We start from the raw sequence: 20,398 nt of genomic DNA, 5'->3' as shown, positions 1-20,398 counted from the left end.
TATAAAGTTGAAGAAGGATGGAATCGAGGAGCTCTGAGTGGAGCGTCCTATCATGCCACTATCAGGGTAACATCAGAACATAGGACTGAACTGCACAAGTGGGTATTCGACCCTTTTCACTACTTCCCCTTGAAATGAGATTGTGGTTCCAGCTACATCTTACCTTTCAGACCGTGTTATCCCTGATTCACTCTCTATCAAAAATCTAACTAGATCAACCTTGATCTGATTTAATTCTCCAGCTTCCACGAACTACTGTTGAAGAGAAATCTCTCTTGAATGAACCTCTGAGAATGTCCCCTTGGCCCTCTTCAGGTTGGTGTTTGAGGATGACTGTGATCTTTTGTATTCCCGCTCTTCAACAATCATAAACATTTCACATTTGACACGGGCAATGATACAGGTCTCAGACTGGGCCAAGTTCACTGTTAAGAATCATGGAGGTGGGTTTCATTAGTCAACAACAAATAACTTGTTTATTACCAAGATAAAATTCTTTAAAACTGTCCACATCCTAACGACAATAAATAGTGTTTAAACTGTACAAGTATACTTTGGGAATCCACATGTTGGACTGTCTTCAGTATGGCTCAATATGATCACCTCTTCGAAGTTGTTAAAAGCAACAAGAAACTTTGCTAATACCTTCATACCATAACTCCGTCATCAAGGAAGGAGTGAAGTAACATATCTCTGAACTGTTTGTAATGTGGTCTCACGAATGCCCTGTACACTTGAAGCAAATAATACTGAACATTTATATTCAATAAACTTCACAAGAAGTAGCAGAAAACTGTTTACCTGCAAATCAGTTGCTGTATCTGCATACTAAGTTTATGTCATTCATGTATCATCTGCACTGCTCAATTCTGCAATCTCACTCTGTTTAAAAGTGTACTGTTGATTTATCCTTCTGGCCAAAATGGATAAATTCTTATAAACCACGTCACACTGTTTCTGCAGAAAACTTCGTTCACTCACTACCCCTGTCTAATTTCCAACTTATTGAAGGATTTCCTTTGTACATTAGCTAATTGAGATCCAGTGCATTTTCAGTTTCTGATCATAGACTCAGATGGTTTATGTTCAAAGACAATTACCATTCTACTGTTTCAGTCTTTCGTTAATTTCTCTAAAATTACAGTTCAAACCAATGGACATTTAACATGAGGCAATCATATTATACAGAAATAAAGATTCATCCACATGTCAAAATAATATTCGAAAGTTCACTATAGCCAGAAAACGAGATTCTAATCTTGACAACTTAATAATGTAACCAATTATCTTAAACTATTTCCTTAAACTAAATGTAACACAGGAAAAGTGGGTACAAATTGCATGTTGTTTCCTAATTATCTTTTCTCCAATTGGCCTTATGCAACTAATTATAGCTGAGGGAAATTCTTACAAAAGATCTGTAAATTCTGACTTCAAATTAAAGTTTGGAATCAGTCTCTTTGTGAACAGTAAAATGTCCTCACCATGAGAGAACACTATAGCCTCTCCATCCCTTTAATCGATTTGGAATTTCCTTCTAAATTCTTCTTTCAGATCGGGAGGTCAGAATAATGCCATGAAGCCCAAGACTAAATGCAACACCCAATTCTGTAAATTAACCTGACATCTCTTTGTTTTCAGCTGATGCAGAAACAATTGATTCACATCCAACTTTCATATTTCTATGCATCTGAGAAATATGAATTCCTGTAAATTATAAATTCAATGTATCATAGTGTCCTCATGTACAGGAAATGCAGAGGGGAAGAAAAGCATGGAAATCTAAACTGTTTTCAAATATGAACCACTGTACAAATATATGTAAGGTCAGGCCATAAAGAATTAACATTTACTTCAATGAATATTAGAATTTGAGACATTCCCAATTAGACAGAAACCCTTTTTTCTCACAACAGAATAAGACCACAAGCTACTCGTCCACTTTGGTTTGGGATTCTTTCTTTTCACAGAATGAAGGGCTCTCCTTTTAGAGAAGTTCTTGTAATTTCAGACTTTAATTTTGTTTCAATCTTTCTTACTGTGGGAGTGAGAGTTATAGAGATTTCTGCGATTGTATTCAGAAGTACAATTTATTGGACATGGTCACAATGCAGGAGATTACATCCACCCCTCTTCCCAGCTTTGACTAATAAGTAATGTGTACAGAATTCCAACATCCTAAATTCAAACAGAGAATGATCTCCTTCTCCGTGAGAGTATCTCGAATTCCTGATGTGTGTTTCCTGACTTATTATTCATTCTCTTAGTCATGTCTTTGTTCTGTCTAAACAGAAAGATCCAAGGATGGTTCATTATGATCCTTCTTTTCTTTGTCCTAACACATATCTTGTTACATGGGGATTGGAATTGGATTCCAGCTGTTCTTAAAACATCTGTTTTTCTCAATAGGTTCTTTATTTGTATCAGCAATCTAGTTTGAGCCATTTCTGGTGCCCATTCAAGTTCTCTTCCATTTGGTCAATTCGAGAGGCCTGATGGGGTTATTTCTCTGATTCTCACCTTAGCCTTCTTAATAGCGAAACATTCACACGCGATGGATACAAAGGATATTGTTAGGATGGAATATTATTGGGGTGCCTGACAGTTCCTGGGATGTTACCGATTCTAACGCTATGCGAGTAAAATAATAGACATATGGCGACTTCCCATTGGGTCTCCTGTGGCCTTTCTCAGGAGCAGGACAAAATGGTTGTCCGCTGAGCCACTAACAGTGGTGATTTTTAAATAAACCACATAACAGCGCACTGGATTCTTGATTATTGAACTTGGGACATGTCACATGTTATAACTGCAAACAAAATGTTTTAAATCAGCCTGTACAGGATAAAAGGTGCTTCAGATAAATGTAGTCTCCTTCAAAACAGTAACAAATTGACTGTTTTTACAAACAGGAGAATGTGAGCACCGCAGGTAGTGGAGAATGTTGTGCTGGAAAAACACATCAGGTCAGGCAGCATATGAGGAGCAGGAGAATGGATTTTCTGGCAAGATCCCTTCAACAGGAATGAAGCTTGAGGGTCAAAGGGGTGGAGAGATAAATGGGAGGGGGATGGAGAAGGAGGAAAGGTAGCTGAGAGTGTGATAGGTAGATGGAGTGGGGGTAATGGTGACAGGTCAGAGAGGAGGATGGAGTGAATGGGTGGGATGGAAGATGGACAGGTAGGACAGGTCATCAGGGTGGTGTTGAGATGGAAGGTTGGAACTGAGGTAAAGTTGGGGGGAGTGGAAATGTGGCAAGTGATGAAATCAACATTGATCCCATGTAGTTAGAGGGCCCCAAAGCAGAAGATGAGGCATTCTGCCTCCAAGCGTCGGGCGTGAGGGAGTGGAGTTGGAGGAGGCCAAGTATGTGCTGTCCTTGGCAGAGTGGGAGGGCAGTTGAAGTGTTCAGCCACACAGTGTTGGGGTTGATTGGTGCAGGTGTCCCAGAGATGTTCTCTGAAGCGCTCTGCAAGTAGGCGTCCTGTCTCCCCAGTGTAGAGGAGACTGCATCGGAAGCAATGGATACATTAAGTTACATGTGTGGCAGGGCAGGTGAAACTTTGATGGATGAGGAAGGCTTCTTTGGGGCTTTGAACGGACTGAAGGGAAAGGTGTTGGTGTAGGTTTTACAAATCAAGACATGGCAGAGGAAGGTGCCAGCATAAGAGGGTGGGTTGGCGGGGGCTGTGGACTTGACCAGAGAATCGCAGATGGAATGGTCTTTCTGGGAAGCGGATAGGGTGGGGAGGAAAATATATTTCTGATGGTAGGGTCCATTTGTAGTCGGCGGAAATGGTGGAGTATAATGCAATGCATACGGAGTCTGGTGGAGTGAAAGGTCAAAATGGGTGAGGTTCTGTCCTTGTTGCAGTTGGAGGGCTGGGGTTCAAGGGCAAAGGTTCAGAAAGTGCTGCTGGACACCATAGACCATGTGGAAGGGGAAATTGCAGTCTTTGACTTCGGAGGTGATCTGGTCCATTCTGGAGTGAAAGTGGTACTCCTGGCAGCAGATGTGGTTGAGGTGGAAAAATTGGGAATAAGCAATAGCATTTTGCAGGAGGCTGGATGGGAGCAGATGTAGTCCAGGTAGCGATGAGCATCGGTGTTTTTAAGTGATATGGACTAGATGCTGTCAGGTGGGACTAGATTGGATTGGGATATCTGGTCGGCATGGACACGTTTGACCGAAGGGTCTGTTTCCATGCTGTACATCACTATGATTCTATGTCTGTGTTGAGTCGGTCACTGGTGATGGAAATGGAGTGGTCCAGGGAGAGGAGGGAGGTGTCCAAAATGGTCAAGGTGAACTTAAGTTCTGAGTAGAATGTGTTGGTGAAGTGGATGAACTGTTCACCCTCCTCGTGGGAGCATGAGGTGGCGCGAACACAGATATCAATTTAGTGGAGGAAAAGGTGGGGAATGGTGCAGGTGCAACTGCAGAAGATGGACTGCTTTACATAACCGACAAAGAGACAGGCCTAACTGGGGCTCATACGGGTGCCCATGGCTAACCTTTTCATCTGGTGGAAGAGGGAGGATTCAACCGAAAACTTATTGAGGATGAGGACCTGTTCAGCTAAACGGGTGAGAGTGTCAGTAGAGGGTGACTGGTGGGGACATTCTGAGAGGAAGAAATGGAGGGCTTGGAGACCCTGGTCATTGCGAATAAATGTATATAATGTCTGAATGTCCACGATGAAGATGAGGTGTTGGGTTCAGGGAAACGTAAGTCTTGGAGGAGGTGGAGGCCGTGGGTGGTGTCCCAAACATATGCGAGAAGTTCCTGGACGGGAGGATAGTATGGTGTCATGGCATGTGGTGATGGGTTCACTGGGACCGGAGCAGGCTGAGATGATGGGTTGTCTGGGGCAGTCAAGCGAGTGAATCCTGGAGGGTGGGCAGGAGTCTTGGTGGAAAAATTAAGCTTGGAGGCAGCGGCTGTGAAAGAAAAGTTCGATGTCACAACACATTTTTGCAAGTAGTGTTAAATCGTATTCCAAATAGCAAACTTTCAAATTAGCTGTCACTGAATAGCATGTGATGCACTAATTGGTTGGAAGGTGCAAGCGTAAAACACTGACTTCAAGAATTTACACTGGTGTTTAACCCAGTCAGTGCATTGGATGTTACCACTAGGATTCAGAATTAAATCACAACAGTATATGCAGATCCAATGTTAACTTTCAGAGTCCTACGTGTTTAATTATACCTGATCTCAATAAACTTAGAGTGTGCTTTGCTGTCATAACTGGCGGTATAGTGAAGGGAAAAGGTCACTCATTTTTCTTCCGTTCCTGCTCTTGGTCATCTGTCCTCTCTGTATTTGCAGTCTTTCAGCACTATAGGCTCTGTTGCTTTAAACATTACATCCTTCCTGTCTCTTATAACGCTGAGCTTTTATTATCTTTTGATTTACATCCTAGCATTTCACCCTTCAGTGTGGAAATTTTACACAGACTGGAGCAATTCCTGAAGATGGTGAATGCTGAAGGACTGAGAGACCTTACAGTGACAGGGAATATTGAACATCCAAAGGAGGTTATAAAGAGGAGAATTGTGGTGTTCTGGAGAATGATGCAAAGTGAAGGAAGTTTACTGAGTTTCAAACAGGTTATAATGATACAAAGGACTGTAGGATGTAGACAAAGTTACAAAGATAAGGAGAGTATATGTTTATGCGCGATGTCCACAACTGATAGGGTGTGTCCATGTTTGGATTTCATTACAAAAGTGTAGAGGGCCACAGGGCCTGGACAGCTTTACAGCACTATGGAGGACTGGAGAAGTGATGACAGCTTATTAATTAACAAAATGAATATGGAGAATTATCTGGAGATTGCACAAGTTATAGTTGAAGCAGGACATCACCGAAATAGAGAGCGTTTTTTATGCTTGAAGATGATTGCATGAGAACAGGGTTGCGTGGCCTCATGCAGTTCAATGTGATAGAGGTGGTTCTTGCATCTGGAAGATATTACTGACAGGGAAAGTAGAGGATTGTAAAGCATAGGTGAGATTGCAAATAATGAAATGTTTCATGTAATTATGGAACTGGTAAAAAAAATGTTTTTAACTTCAAGTCAATGGTTTGCAGAGACCTTCCAGACATCCTATGACATTGGGATCTAGTGTTTGTCAGACTCATGTTAAATGAGTGAGATAAAGACAACCTTTCAAGTTATTCATGATACAAACAGAGACAGCAGAGTAGGAATGCTGGCGGGTGGTATTCATGGAATAATGATGATAAAACCATAAGACAGAGGAGCAGAATTATACCATTCAGTCAATTGAATTTCCATTCACTTGAGTTGATCTGATAATCCTCAAGTCCACTCTGCTGTCTTTGGCCAGATTGAAAGCAATTAATTGTAAATCTGATGATGTTGACCATCTTGAACCAATCCAATAGGAAAGAAATCAATATGTTATCGCCGGGATAATGACAGGGCACTTGGACAGGGAGAGGACAGCCAATTGCCATCTGAAGAGATAAGAAACCTCGATACTCTCAGAAAAAAGAAACACAATTTATTCATGAAGTTAGACGGCACGTTTCATGAACATTCCTGACATCACAATTCAACCAAGAGAGGTGTTCAGAGCAGATGAATTCACAGGGAAAAGATCCCGAACAACAGAATCAGTGGAGAGTTAGAGGAAAATTCTGGAAGACACATTCCGTGTGAGTTTTGAGAGAGTAAGCTTGAAATTATTGCTTATTTATTCGCTGGATGTATATCAATGGGACCTGCAGTTTTGAAGCAGCATACAAATAGAGTTTAATTCAGTGAGTGAATGGGTAGTATTGAGGATGCAACTGTTAAATTTGTTCAGAATTCTGTTACAACCTTATTCACTGTTGGAATCAGGAAAATATATATTTTTTTATTTCAGAGTGCCCAAAATAATTTCATTTCATTATTCAATTCTTTACAACAGATTGGTGAGTGAGAGGTAGTTTATAACCCTTCTCAGTCTTCTTTATTAGATTACAAGGTGAGGTGTTGCTCTCTGGGTGTTTTGGTTTTAATTATCAGAGGGATGACAACCTCCCCTTTGTTACAGTCGGCTTATCTCAAAGATTCAGATGCATATGATTCACGCTGACTTGGCTGTTTGGAATTAGAATTGCCATTGCTCATAGAAGATAGAGGGTAATGTTGGAAGGGGGTGATTCTTACTGGTGGACCATGAACAGTGGTATTCTGCAGTGATCTGCATTGGGCCTCTACTGTTTGTGATGTAAATGAATTCCCTGTTTGAAAATCTAGATGGTTGGGTTAGTAGGTTTGCAGCCTTGATCGATTTGTGGATAATGTAGAAGGTTGGCAAAGGATTGTTCAGTTGGACATATGGGAGGAAAAAGAGCAGATGGAGTTTAATGTGGGTAAGTATGGGTACTGCACTTCAGAAAATCAAATACTAAGGAAATGTATCCAGTTAATGGCTGGAGCCTGAACAGCATTGATGTGGAAATGGAACTTGAGGTACAAGTTCAAAACTCCCAGGAAGTGGCCACACAGGCCGATAGGTGGGAAAGAAGGCCAAATGTATGCTTGCCTTTATTGTTCTAGGAATTGAGTGCAACTGTCAGGTTGTCATGGTGCAGTTTTATAGGGTTTTACTTAGGCCACACTTCAAGTATTGCATTCAGTTCTGGTTGTCACATTGTAAGTAGGATTTGGAGGCTTTAGAGAGGGTAAAGAAGAGGTTTACCAGGGTGTTGTCTGAATTAGATTGTATGAGGAACAAGGAGAGATTAAAAAAACTCGGGTTGCTTTCTCTGGTGCTGCGATGGATATGGAGAGACTTGGAAGAGGTCTCTAAAATTATGGGATGCCGGGACACGTTTGACAGTCAGAAGATGTTTCCCAGAGTTGAAATGTCTAATACTGTGGGATATGCATTGAAGGTGAGTTGGGAAAGTTCAAAGGATCCCTGATGAGCAGGCTTTTTGCACAGAGTAAGAGAGGTCTTTGTTGGTGGTGGCATATACAGTCGGGACAATGAAAGGACTTTTGGATTATCAGATGAATACACCAGTAATGGATCTATGTCGATCAAAGGCAGGCAAAAGGAATTAACTTACTTTGGCATCATGTTCACCACAGCATCATGTCTCAAAGGACCCGTTTCTGTTCTGTATTGTCCTATGTTCTATGCAAGATTGCAAGATATTTTTAGATATCATAAAGGTTACAGAGAAGCAAGAGTAAATATTGCACCACTGGAAATGTACCGAGAGAAGTAGCAATAGAGAACAAAGATATGCTGGGGAAACCCTGCATCAGTTTTCCAAGTGGGTGACACCAGTAATTTACCAGAACCAGAAGGGGTCTGGGCGAGGGTTGTGTGCATTAGCCACTATTTAGGAGAAGGTGCTGGGAATGCTGAAAGGTTTGAAGGTGGATCAATAACCAGGTCTGGATAGGTTATATCACAGAGTTCCAACGGAGATAGCTGTGGAGATTGTAAAGGCATTGGTGATGATTCAGCAATCACTGCAGTCAGGTAGCGTCGTAAGGACTGAAAATCGCTAATGTCAACATCCTGTTTAAGGAAGGAAAGAGTAAGAAGACAGATAACTATTGGCTGGTAAGCATGGCTTTGGTTATTTTTAGGACTTTAGTGTTTGTTTTCATGGTTGCATTTGGTGAGCTCATGATAAAATAGGGCAGAAATATCAAGATTTCTCAAGGTTCTGCCTGACAAATCTGTCAAAATTCTTTGAGGAGGAAATGAGTAGTTCAGACAGAGGACAGTCAGTGGACGTGTCTTTGACGAGAGCCATTAAATCCGCGAAAGTTGGAATTTTTTCTGTCTTCGCTTTAATATACTTATTGCTCGAACTTTGACAACCCGCTGTGTTAAACAGTTGCAGATATTAATTACCCTCTGAGAGATGAATGTCCTGTTCATCACCATCTTAAGCATATGATTACCAGCAATAACTTGTTTGCTAAAACAATAGTCATACACTTAAAGAATGCTGTTCACAAACCCCATTTGTTTTTATAAATGCACCATTTTGAGAATATAAAAGTGAAACTTATGAATGATTCCTATTATTCCCTCCAAACAGTCCTGTCATTCTCCTCAGCACTCCAGTTCATGTCCTCTTCAACGAGTCACATTGTATGGTTTCCTTATTAATTCTTTTTTTTTCTTGACAGCAATTCTCTATTTACTGGTCTCCTCGTGACCTTCCCCTTGCTGCCTGTCCCATCACTGTAAGTTGTTCTGACTCCTATGTTTTTAACCCATGTTCCTCTCAAGTGAATATCTAACCCTTGATTGCCAGCTGTCTAACATGGGGTTTCATTCTGCTGACGTACTTCCTGTCCTCTGGTTGACAATGTTTATTCTTTACCCAGTTTTCTTCCATGCTCCTGTCCATAGCCCAGGCTTATTAACTATGCTCAACCCCGTACATCCATTTACTTTCCATTGTTTAAAGCTATGTGAAGTTGTTTTTGTATCCCAGGGGTTAATACTTGCCTATTATTGTTTGGATATTTGCGCTGCTCTCAGTTGTTTCGTCTATTCACAAATTTGTGAATAGATATTAGGGGATATTTCAACATGCTCTTCAACTGCTCTCTGAACTTGGACTGAGTAGCCACGTAAATAAATGTGTTTGTGCAACAACTTAAATTTCTCAGCGTATAGGCAAGCACTTTAAACATCCCATCAGAACTGACTATGGAAACAACAACATCAAAAAAATATATCATGTAAACAAACCACAAGAGGATGAAGGTGCCCGATATGGTAAAGAGTAAAATCATCGACTTCCTTCTGCTCTCCATTTCTTGGTCAGTGTGTTTTTCGTCTTTTTTGTGATGTTTCAATCCCATACGGGCTCGACTGACCATTAAAATGTGTCTGACTGTCATAATATTGAATAACAGAATTAAACTGAATGGTAATAATGGTGTTAAAACCTTTTCAAACATCCTAAATCCATTCCACCTTGGATCTCTAAAGTAGATTTGCTTATTAGAGCAGCGCCATTCTACATTGTTAATTATCCATTTAGGTTTATATCTGAAGTAAATGGGAATGTTTTTTAAACACAGGAGAATGCCAGTTGTAGCTAGAACCACAGTTGCAGTTTTCTTGGTGCAATATTTCAATTTCAGTTTCCGGCAAGAAATGGCAACAAATCGATCAAAAGTGAAAGTCACGGTGAACCAGACAGAACAATCTATGGCTACACGGATCACAACATAGAGAGGTCGACACACAGAAGTGAGCTTCACGACATTCAATGGGAAATAATAATTGTTGATTCGACAAAGTATGACCTCAGTGATAATGACCAGGAGATCCGTCAATGCCATGGCCACCAGGTAACGAGTGGTGCAAGTGGAAAGTCCACACTTTCCCTGGGACAGGATGACAATTGCTATTAAGTTAACTGCAATAAATAAAGAAAGATCCGGTGGGAAAACTTAATTTTTCGGAGACAAATAAAATTTTTTCTGAGCTGAGAAACAGATTACTTCTGTAAAGAAAAATGTGCACTGCGACCCTGTCACAATTAAAAACAATCTCCAGCATTAATTTCGCTTTCTGAACCTGTTCTCTCACTGCTTTTGGGATGGATATATATCTCCAATGCATGTCATCTTGAGCAGTATATGGTCATTAACATCAAACAGAAAACAAATGGCTGTTACTGAAATTCAATGCGATTTTAGATTAAGAAATAATCCTCGTAATCCTCTGCAATAGCAACACCAGCAGGGTCAGACCCACACTGCCGTCCTGCCTTCATGATTATTCCTCTGCAAACACTTGACACACAACTGTTGACATTTCAGGAAATAAAAATTGACCATTCCCAATCAGGATGCATTAACTCAGGTTTTTGTCTTTCAGGTTTCTTCAGAATTCCACAAGATTCATAAGAAGGTGTAAGTTTCTATTTTACATTGTGAAGGTTCCATCATTATTTTTTCTATGTGTTTAGTGCATGTTAAACAATACTTTATATGTGAATACATATGAACTCTGACACCAGGTGACTTCAACATTATTGGTTAAATTAGCTTTCACTGAGACAGATGGTAGCAATATATTTACAGTTCATCTGAAGAATAGCATTTGACTTTAGCAATTCTGTACTTCAAAAATATTTTCCGAATTTTGGAGCTCCTTTTTCTGATCTACTGCTAGTTTCATGTCATCATCTAATATACGTCTCTTATATCTTCTTGAAGAGTTATGGACCGTCTCCTTAAATGTTTCCATTTCTTCTCAGCCTTTATGTTTCCACATTCAAACTTTGCCACCACGTCTTCACCCTGTTGTAATGTATTATTTCAGGTTTATCTTATTCAAGTCTTTCCAAATTGAGTCTGTATTAAATGCTACAGCATTTTATGTTCACTTCTGCCTCTAATACGATTTTAAAATTATTCGTGCCACAATAATTTCCCAGCTCTAAAATAACTTGTTTGCTGGAAGTTTGAAACAAGAGTTTTCATTGAAACTGTCCTCAATCAAAACTGTCTGAGTGTGGGATAAAGGAACCCTTGTAAATCTGAAATCACTGCATATCAAGGGACACACTTTCTGCTGGTTAGAGTCATACCTGACATATAGAAAGATGGTTCTGGTCACTGGAGGTCAGTCATCTCAGACAATATAACCACTGCCAAGTGACATCCAATGATGTTACTGTCACTGATTCTCCTGCGGTCAACAGCCTGGCTGTTAGTACTGAACAGAACATCAACTGGACTCGGCACATAGACACATTGGCTACATGAACACGTCATGGCTCGGAATACTGATGCGAATAACTCACCACTTGTATCCCTAAAGCCTATCCATCACCTGCAAGGAACAAATCAAAGTGTGGTGGAGTAATCCCACGTGCCTGAATGCTGTAGCTCCAACAACACTCAAGGAACCTGATACCATTCAGGACAAAGCAGCCGGCTTGATTAGCATTACATCAACAAGCATTCATTCCCTTCACCACAAACGCTCAGTGACAGCAATGTATAACATCCACAAGATGGACTGCAGAAATTCACCAAAGCTCCTCAGATAGCATCATGTAAATTCACAGCCACTTCTGTCAACGACAAAAGCAGCAAATATACAGGAACCTCATCACTTTCAATTTCACCCCACACCGTAAAATCCTGATGCCAAGCTTCTTACCATTCTGTCTTGAAAATATATTGCCGTTCTTCCATTGTCGCTGAATGAAAACATTGGACTTACCTTCCTAATGGCATTTGGCTTCATTCACTTCACATTGACTGCAGCAGTTCAAGAAGGCAATTCACTAACACCTTCTGAAGATCAACCAGGGGTGTGCTATAAATGCTGGCCAGCCAGTGACAGCTATATCCCACAAAATGAAGAACAGAAAGAATGGTTGTCGAAATCAGTTCTTAATTCTGCCTTTTACATTTCGATTTGTGAAGTGTTTTGTGAAGTTAAATCATCCACAATTGTTCCAAAAACAGCACTTACAGCTCAATTATTCCCTTTGTGTTTAGTTTTTTAAAAAAAATCATCATCTCACAGGCTAATTGTGAAGATTTTTATTTTATCAGAGACTTCAATTAACTCACTTTTTTTCATCTTCACATGATATCTTGGTTTCGTCTTCACTAAGAAAGACACAAACAAGACATTACAACTGTTGGCAAACACAGATTCCTTGAAGGGAGAGGAACTGACTGATTGCGAGGCAAAAGGTGGTGGGGAACCTGATGAGAATGAATCCTGATAATCCTCAGGGCCAATAAAGGGCATCACAGAACACTAAGGAATTAAAATTAGGAATAGTCAGTGCATTGATGGTTGTCTTTCAAAATTCTGACATTGTGGAATATTTCCTACGAATTGCAAGTTGAGAAATGGAACACCACTTTCGTTTTCTAAATGCAGTCAAAGGGAATTGTTGACTGGTTAGACTGACACCATTAGTGGGGAAAGTCTTGAAGTCCATTGGAAAACATTTAATAGCAGTGAAAAAGATCAGGTAAACTCAGCACGAATTTAAGAAAACTAATTCATCCTTGAAAATAATTTGAATTTTTGTGGACATAACTAATAAGGTGGGTCCAAGGAACCATTGTAAGGCTTAATTGGACTTTCAGAGTGCTTTTCAGAAGTTCCACATAGGGATGAGCTTGTAAAATAAAAGGGTGTGGAATTGAGGGAAGTGAACTGACACGATGAACATGCCAATTGGAGGATGACAGAAAGGAAGCGGAAGAAACGGGATTTCATCTGAGAGGCAGGCAGTGACTGGACAGGTAGCACAGGGATCCATAACTGACCTCATCTGTTCACAATACGTATCAATGTTTTAAATGAGGGAACTTAACGTCTTATCTCTGGCACTGTAGACAACACAAATTTTTTTGGCTGGTGAGCTTTGAGGAGTAAGCAGAGATGTTTCAGTGTGTTTTGTATAAGTTGAATGAATGGACAAATTAATAATAGATAACGTATAAGGTGGATAATTGTGAGGTTACCAATTTCGCAAATCAGAAAGGCAGATTATTAGTCATATATTGACAGATTGATAAAGTGGGAGGTGCAATGCAACCTCATTGCCCTTCTGTATCAGACAATGAAGGGTAACCTGCAGGTGAGCAGAAGGAGAAGAAGAGAAGTGACACGTTGGCTCTCATGGCGAGAGGATTCCAGTACAAAGTACAATTATCTACCACGATTGCATTAACCCCGGCATAGCAGAACAGTGGCATGAAGAGAGTCTATCAATTAAGATTATGTTCACTGGCCTTCAAAAGAATGAGAGGGGATCTCATCAAATTTCTAAGATCGGAAATAGGCCTGGACAGTTTAACAGACGGAGGACGTTTCTAATGACCTGTGAGTCCAGAATCACTTGTCAGAGTCTGCGGTACGGTAACGTAATTCAGCACTGAAATATGTGGAAATTTCTTCACGCAGAGAGTGGTGAGCTAGTGTAGTTCTTCGGCAAAAAGGTTATTCAGGCGAAAATATTCATGAAGGCTTCTGAAATAGCTTATATGTTGCAAGGCATCAAAAGATCTGAGAAGGATGTAAGAGAAGTCTGCCGAGACAGACGATCAGCCAGAATGAAACTAATTGTTCAGGCACACTCAGAATGTCCTACTCCTGCTTCCATTTGCTATGTATTAGGGTCTGCCAAATGGGCTGGGTTTGACAAGAGGTGATCTGTGGCCGTGGGAAAATATTTTATCACAGTTTCCAACAATAATATCTTGTGAAATCATGGAAACTAAATTCAGGTGTTGCTTTATTCAGCACAGAGGTGACCACAGAGCGAGCTCCCATCCTTCCAGGGTCCCTTTCTACATTGTGCCTGGGTTTGCTGGAGCTTGGTAAGCTGTTCCTCACAAGCCCACGATGCATCCGGCAGATCTCTTTCCCCACACCAACTCAGATGGTGCTCTCAGAGCTTCCACACTCTGTACCCTCTGCTCCATTTGGTTGTGCATGTTCAAAACCAAGATATGTTGTAACTGCACTCCCAAATCTCATTCTGAATTGTGTTTTCAAACTCTGAGGTCTCCCTGAAATATCTCCAGCAGTTCACACCGCAACTGCCAGCAAAAACTTTCAAGTCCTTTTAGGATCTTTCCAGGAACAGAATTAATTGAAATGCCTATTTGCAGCAAGTTACTTGATGGGTCCGTTACAATACTAATTGAAGGGCTTCAGTATATTGCTGAACAAATGATCAGCTCAGAGTAACTAACACAAGTGTTCAGTGGACAGGCACAGCGCTAGTTTTAAACCTGTAAATCAATGTGGGGTCGAAACCCCTTTCCAATATGGACCTGCACAGCCAGCTCCTGATGAATGGGTGATATCCCACACATTCAATTTCATTTTTTCTGAGCTTCATAACACAGCACTGCATCACAGGAGCAAAAGAACGGGGATAGGGAAAGATACAGCAAGGAAAATCATTCACCTTATAATAGAATAGGGCCATTAATTACTGCAGAATGGTTGCAGAAATATGGGGAACAATCCGTGTATTTGGACTAACTGGAGGAGTGCGGTCTTCAGGTGTCCAATTGCAAAATGAAACAATTAAATAATGAGACTGCGACATCATGTGAAATGATCAGTTATATAGTAATTTGAATCCACCTTGCAGAACGAGCCGAGACATAACCAAACCAGGCAGAAGACACTTTGTAGATCACGCTGATGCCCTGGTCAGTGAAGTGGACTATTTGCGAATTGTACATGGGCATAGATCAATCTATTGCTCCATATACCTGCAGTGGTGAGTGGAGACAGTGAGGTCTGCAGATGGTGGTGATCAGAGTTGCTGGAAAAACACAGCAGGACAGGCAGCATCCAAGGAGCAAGAAAACTGATGTCTCAAGCCGGAACCCTTATTCAAGAATGTGATAGTGGCCTAGCGTGGGGATATTTTCAGGTCCGGAAGTGGTGCTTCCATGCGTTCATGTCTCTGTATCTGTGAAACAGCAGCAAAATACAAGTACTGAGGGAGTGCAGATGTGAAAATCACTATTAGAGACAGAGCAGAGGGAAATCAGTTTAAACGTAAACAATTCTCAGAGATTTGAGAACAAGACAGAACGAGACAGATAGCGATATCATGAACAATGTCATCACGTGTGTGAGAATTTTAAACTGGAGACACTGCAAGAGTTAACAGCAACATACATTGAAGCTGACAGGTATGACAAGGGGAATGGATTTCGGTCTAATTGCTGGAAAAGCTGTGGAATCTTTGGGTGAGCTTTGGTGATGCAGTTTTATGAACAGGGATGGGGTCAGCAGAGTCCTGGGAGTAAACAAACTGGATTTCACATTTTAAACTTTAAGCAGAGGCTGGGTTGATCTGGTGATAAATGTTCTTGTGGGGTCAGTAAATAGAAGTAATAATGGTCAGGATGTGTGTCCAGGAAATCATGCCTGGAAAGAGGGATCACTGCATTTGTGGAAAAGCTGTTGAATCTTCATATATTGGCCAAGGATGGAATGGAGTCATATGATGGAAATGTAGTTTTTTTGCCAGAATAGAAGACAATGATTTTTATGTTTCTAATATGCAAAGAATTATGACAGGAACGCAATGAATCGTAGTTTACAGATGAAGCTGATCAATGTCGCTCTTGTGTGCCGACCAGAATCAAAAAGAAATCAAAGAGCGGCACGGGCAGTAGAATAAATAGAAAGAATAACGATAGAGTTAAACATGGTTTACAGAAATAACAATTGGGTAGTATGACTTACCAGGAATGCCAACAATAGCCAGGATAGGATAATAAAAGAATTCAGTCATGTACATTATGTAATGGATTCGCAGCGATACTGGAAACTTATCATAAAAAGCAGAAAGGGCCAACAGATCCCAGTATACAGTCCTGTCCATTTCTGTAACATTCATGTTCATCATTATTAGATTCTGGTTCATTCCAGCCAACTTTATTTTCAGATTCTAATCTCTCCTTTCCTCATCCTTGGAGCTGTTGAGTGTTGAACGTGATGTAGCCGCAGACTCTATACAGTGTCACATTGAAATGAGCCTGTTTTTAAAAGAAAAGCGAATTACTCCACTGTCACAGGTTGAATCCATGGGGACTAACATTAATTGCAGTCACTAAACAAACAGGTTCATTTCAGCTGGAAAACAGAGCAGCAGATCAGGAAGTGGAGAGATTGAAGTCAAGGTAGCTGTTAGAATCAATAAATCCAAAAGGAAGGACAGACAGAGACAGGTTAATGAACACACTTGTACTAATGGGCTGAAGTTTATTTATTTCAACACAAAGAACACTATGGGTAAGTCAGATGAACTTAGAGCCTGGGTGAGGACAAACGGCTATGGTATTACGACCAATACAAAGATTTGATTGAGACAGGGATGTGACTGTCTGCTCACATTGTCAGGGTTTCATGTTTTAGATGAGCGAGACAAAAAGATGAAAGAGATGGAGTAGTTGCATTCCTATTTAGGGAGATTGTCACTGCTACACTCAGAGAGGAGATATCCACTGAGGAAATATGGGAAGAGCCCATAAATAAGATGGGTACAATCACACTAATATGATGATTCCACAAGCCCCCAACAGGCACCAACACATTGATGAATACCTATGTAGGCAGGTTCTGGAATGATACAATATAACAGGGTTGTCAGCGTGGTGACTTTGACTTCCCCACGATTGACTGGGACTCCATTAATGCAAGGGGCTTGGTTGAGACAGAATTTTTTAGGTCAATCCATGAGGGATCTTGAAATAGCATGCAAAAATTTCAACTAGAGGAGAGGCCTTACTGGACTTTGTACTGGCTAATGAGCTCGCCAGTTGACTGACCCACCAGGGGGAGAGCATTTTGAAAACAGTGATCAGAATTGGTTAAGGAAGAAATGGAGGGCTTGCAGACCCCGGTCATGGTGAACGAATATAAAAGGTCTGGATGTCCATGAAGAAGATGAAGTATTGGGTTCAGGGAAACATAAGCCTTGGAGGAAGTGGAGGCTGTGGTTGTTGTCCCAAACATATGCAGGAAGCTCCTGGACCGGGGGTGGGGGGGGAGGGGGTGGATAGCATGGTATTGTGGTATGTGGAGATGGGTTCAGTGGGGCAGGCGCAGGCTGAGACGATGGGTTGGCTTGGGCGGTCAGGATTGTGAATCTATGAGGGTGGGCAGGAGTCTTGTTGGAAAAAGTAAACTCGGAGGCAGAGGCTGTGAAAGAAACGTTTGATGTCACAACGCATTTTTGCAAATAGTGTTACATTATATTCCAAATAACAAACTTTCTCAATAGTGATCACTAAGTAGCATGTGATGCACGAAATGGTTGGAAGGTGCAAGTGTAAATGCTGACTTCAAGAATTTACACTGGTGTTTAACCCAGTCAGCGCAATGGGTGTTATCACCAGGATTCAGAATTAAATCACAACAGTTTATGCAGATCCAATGTTAACGTTCAGAGTCCTACGTGTTTAATTACACCTGATTTCAATAAACTTCGAGTGTGCTTTTCTGTCATAACTGTTGGTATAGTGAAGGTAAAAGGCCATTCAATGTGTCTTCAACTCCTGCTCTTGGTCATCTGTCTTCTCTGTATTTGCAGTCTTTCAGCGCTACGGGCTCTGCTGTTTTAATCAGTACATCCTTTCTGACACTTATAATGCTGAGCTTTTATTATCTTTTATTTTACTTCCTAACATTTCACCCTTCAGTGAGGTAATTTGACACAGACTGGAGAAATTCCTGAAGGTGGTTCGTGCTGAAGGAGACCTTACAGTGACAGGGAATATTGAAAATGGGAAGTAGGTTATAAAGATAAGGAGAATTGTGGTGTTCTGGAGAACGATGCAAAGTGTAGGAAATTTACTGAGTTCTCAAACAAGTTATAATTTTACAAAGGACTGTAAGATATTGACAAAGTTACAAAGATAAGAGGCGTATATATTTATGCGCAATGTCCACAAATGAGAGGGTGTGTTCAGGTTTGGAGTTTGTTACAAAAATTTGAAGGACCACAGGGCCTGGGCAGCGTTACAGGGAGAGTGGAGGATTGTAAAGCATAGGGGAGATAACAAATAATGAAATGTTTCGTGCAATTACAGAACTGGTAAAAGAAAATGCTTTTCACAAGTCAATGGTTTGCAGAGACCTTCCAGACCTCCTGTGGCATTGGGATCTAGTGTCTGTCGGACTTGTGTTAAATGAGTGAGATAAAGACAAACTTTCGAGTTAATGCTAATAAAAATAGAGAGAGAATAGTCGGAATATGGGAGAGTGATATTCATGGGATTACTGACGATAGAACCATAAGACAGATGAGCAGAATTATACCATTCAGTCAATTGAATTTCCATTCAATTGAGTTGATCTGGTTGTCCACTTTACTGTCTTTGGCCAGATTGAAAGCAATTAATTTTAAATATGATGATGTTGATAAGCTTGAACCAATCCAAACCAGAACCAATCCTGGGATAATGACAGGGCACTTGGACAGAGAGAGGAGAATAAATTGCCATCTGAAGTGATAAGAAACCTCGATACTCTCAAAAAAAGAAACACAATTTATTCATGAAGGCAGACGGCACATTTAGCGAACATTCCTGACATCACAATTCAACCGAGAGAGGTGTTCAGAGCAGACGAATTCACAGAGAAAAGATCCCGAACAACAGAATCAGTGGAGAGGTAGAGGAATATACTGGAAGACACATTCCGTGTGAATATTGAGAGAGTAAGCTTTAAATTACGTTTTTTGTATTCACTGGATGTATATAAGTGGGACCTTCAGTTTTGATGCAGTACATAAATAGAGCTTAAATCAGTGAGTGAATGGGTAGTAGTTAGGAAGTAATTGTTAAATTTATTCGGAATTCTGTTACAGTTTCGTTCACTGTTGGAGTCAGGAAAATAAATTGTTATTTGTTAATTTCAGAGTGAGCAAAATAATTTCATTTCATTATTCAATTGTTTACAACAGATTGGAGAGTGAGAGGTAGGTTATAACCTTTCTCCATCTTCTTTATTAGATTACAATGTGAGGTGTTGCTCTCTGGGTGTTTCGGTTTTAATTATCAGAGGGATGACAACCTCCCCTTCGTAACAGTAGGCTCATCTAGAAGATTAAGGTGCATGGGATTCACGCTGACTTGGCTGTTTGGAATCAGAATAGCTTTGCTCAGAGAAGATAGAGGGTAATATTGGAAGGGGGTGATTCAGACTGGCAGACCGTGAATGGTGGTACTCTGCAGTGATCCGTTTTGGGCCTCTACTAGTTGTGATGTAAATGAATGACCTGGATGAAAATCAAGATGGTTGGGTTAGTAGGTTTGCCGCCAATACAATGATTGATGGATTTGTGGATAATGTAGAAGTATGTCAAAGGATTGATCATTTGGACATATGGGAGGAAAAAGAGCAGGTGGAGTTTAATCTGGGTAAGTATGGGTACTGCACTTCGGAAAATCAAATACTAAGGAAAAGTAGCCTGTTTCTTGAGGTATAAGTTCAAAATTCCCAGGTTGTGGCCACACAGGTAGATATGGTGGGAAGGAAGGCCCAATGTATGCTTGCCTTTATTGTTTAATGAATTGAGTGCAACTGTCAGGTTGTCATGGTGCAGTTTTATAGCGCATTACTTCGGCCACACTTCAAGTATTGCATTCAGTTCGGGTTGTCACATTATAAGTAACAATTGGAGGCTATGGAGAGGGTGAAGAAGAGGTTTACCAGGGTGTTGTCTGGGTTAGAATGTATGAGGAACAAGGAGAGGTGAGATAAACTCGGGTTGCTTTTTTGATGCAGCGATGTATATGAAGAGACTTGGTAGAGGTCTCTAAAATTATGGGATGCCGGGATAAGTTTGATAGTCAGAAGGTGTTTCCCA

The 20,398-nt window shown here is 40.7% G+C and overlaps 1 protein-coding gene across 1 annotated transcript; it reads right to left on the bottom strand.

Moving 5' to 3' along the window:
* Positions 1-9,533: 9,533 nt before the first annotated feature.
* On the bottom strand, positions 9,534-16,423 carry LOC140469275 (uncharacterized). Its single transcript, XM_072565616.1, has 3 exons — positions 16,270-16,423; positions 12,603-12,641; positions 9,534-10,426 (listed from the first exon to the last, which is right to left on the bottom strand). Exons 1-3 carry the CDS (start codon positions 16,421-16,423, stop codon positions 9,534-9,536), a joined length of 1,086 nt encoding a protein of 361 aa, XP_072421717.1.
* Positions 16,424-20,398: the final 3,975 nt, after the last annotated feature.

Source organism: Chiloscyllium punctatum, chromosome 49 (assembly GCF_047496795.1).
Source record: "Chiloscyllium punctatum isolate Juve2018m chromosome 49, sChiPun1.3, whole genome shotgun sequence".
Classification (NCBI taxonomy): domain Eukaryota; kingdom Metazoa; phylum Chordata; class Chondrichthyes; order Orectolobiformes; family Hemiscylliidae; genus Chiloscyllium; species Chiloscyllium punctatum.
Note: the sequence above shows the minus strand (reverse complement) of the source record. Positions and strands in the feature narration are given on the sequence as shown.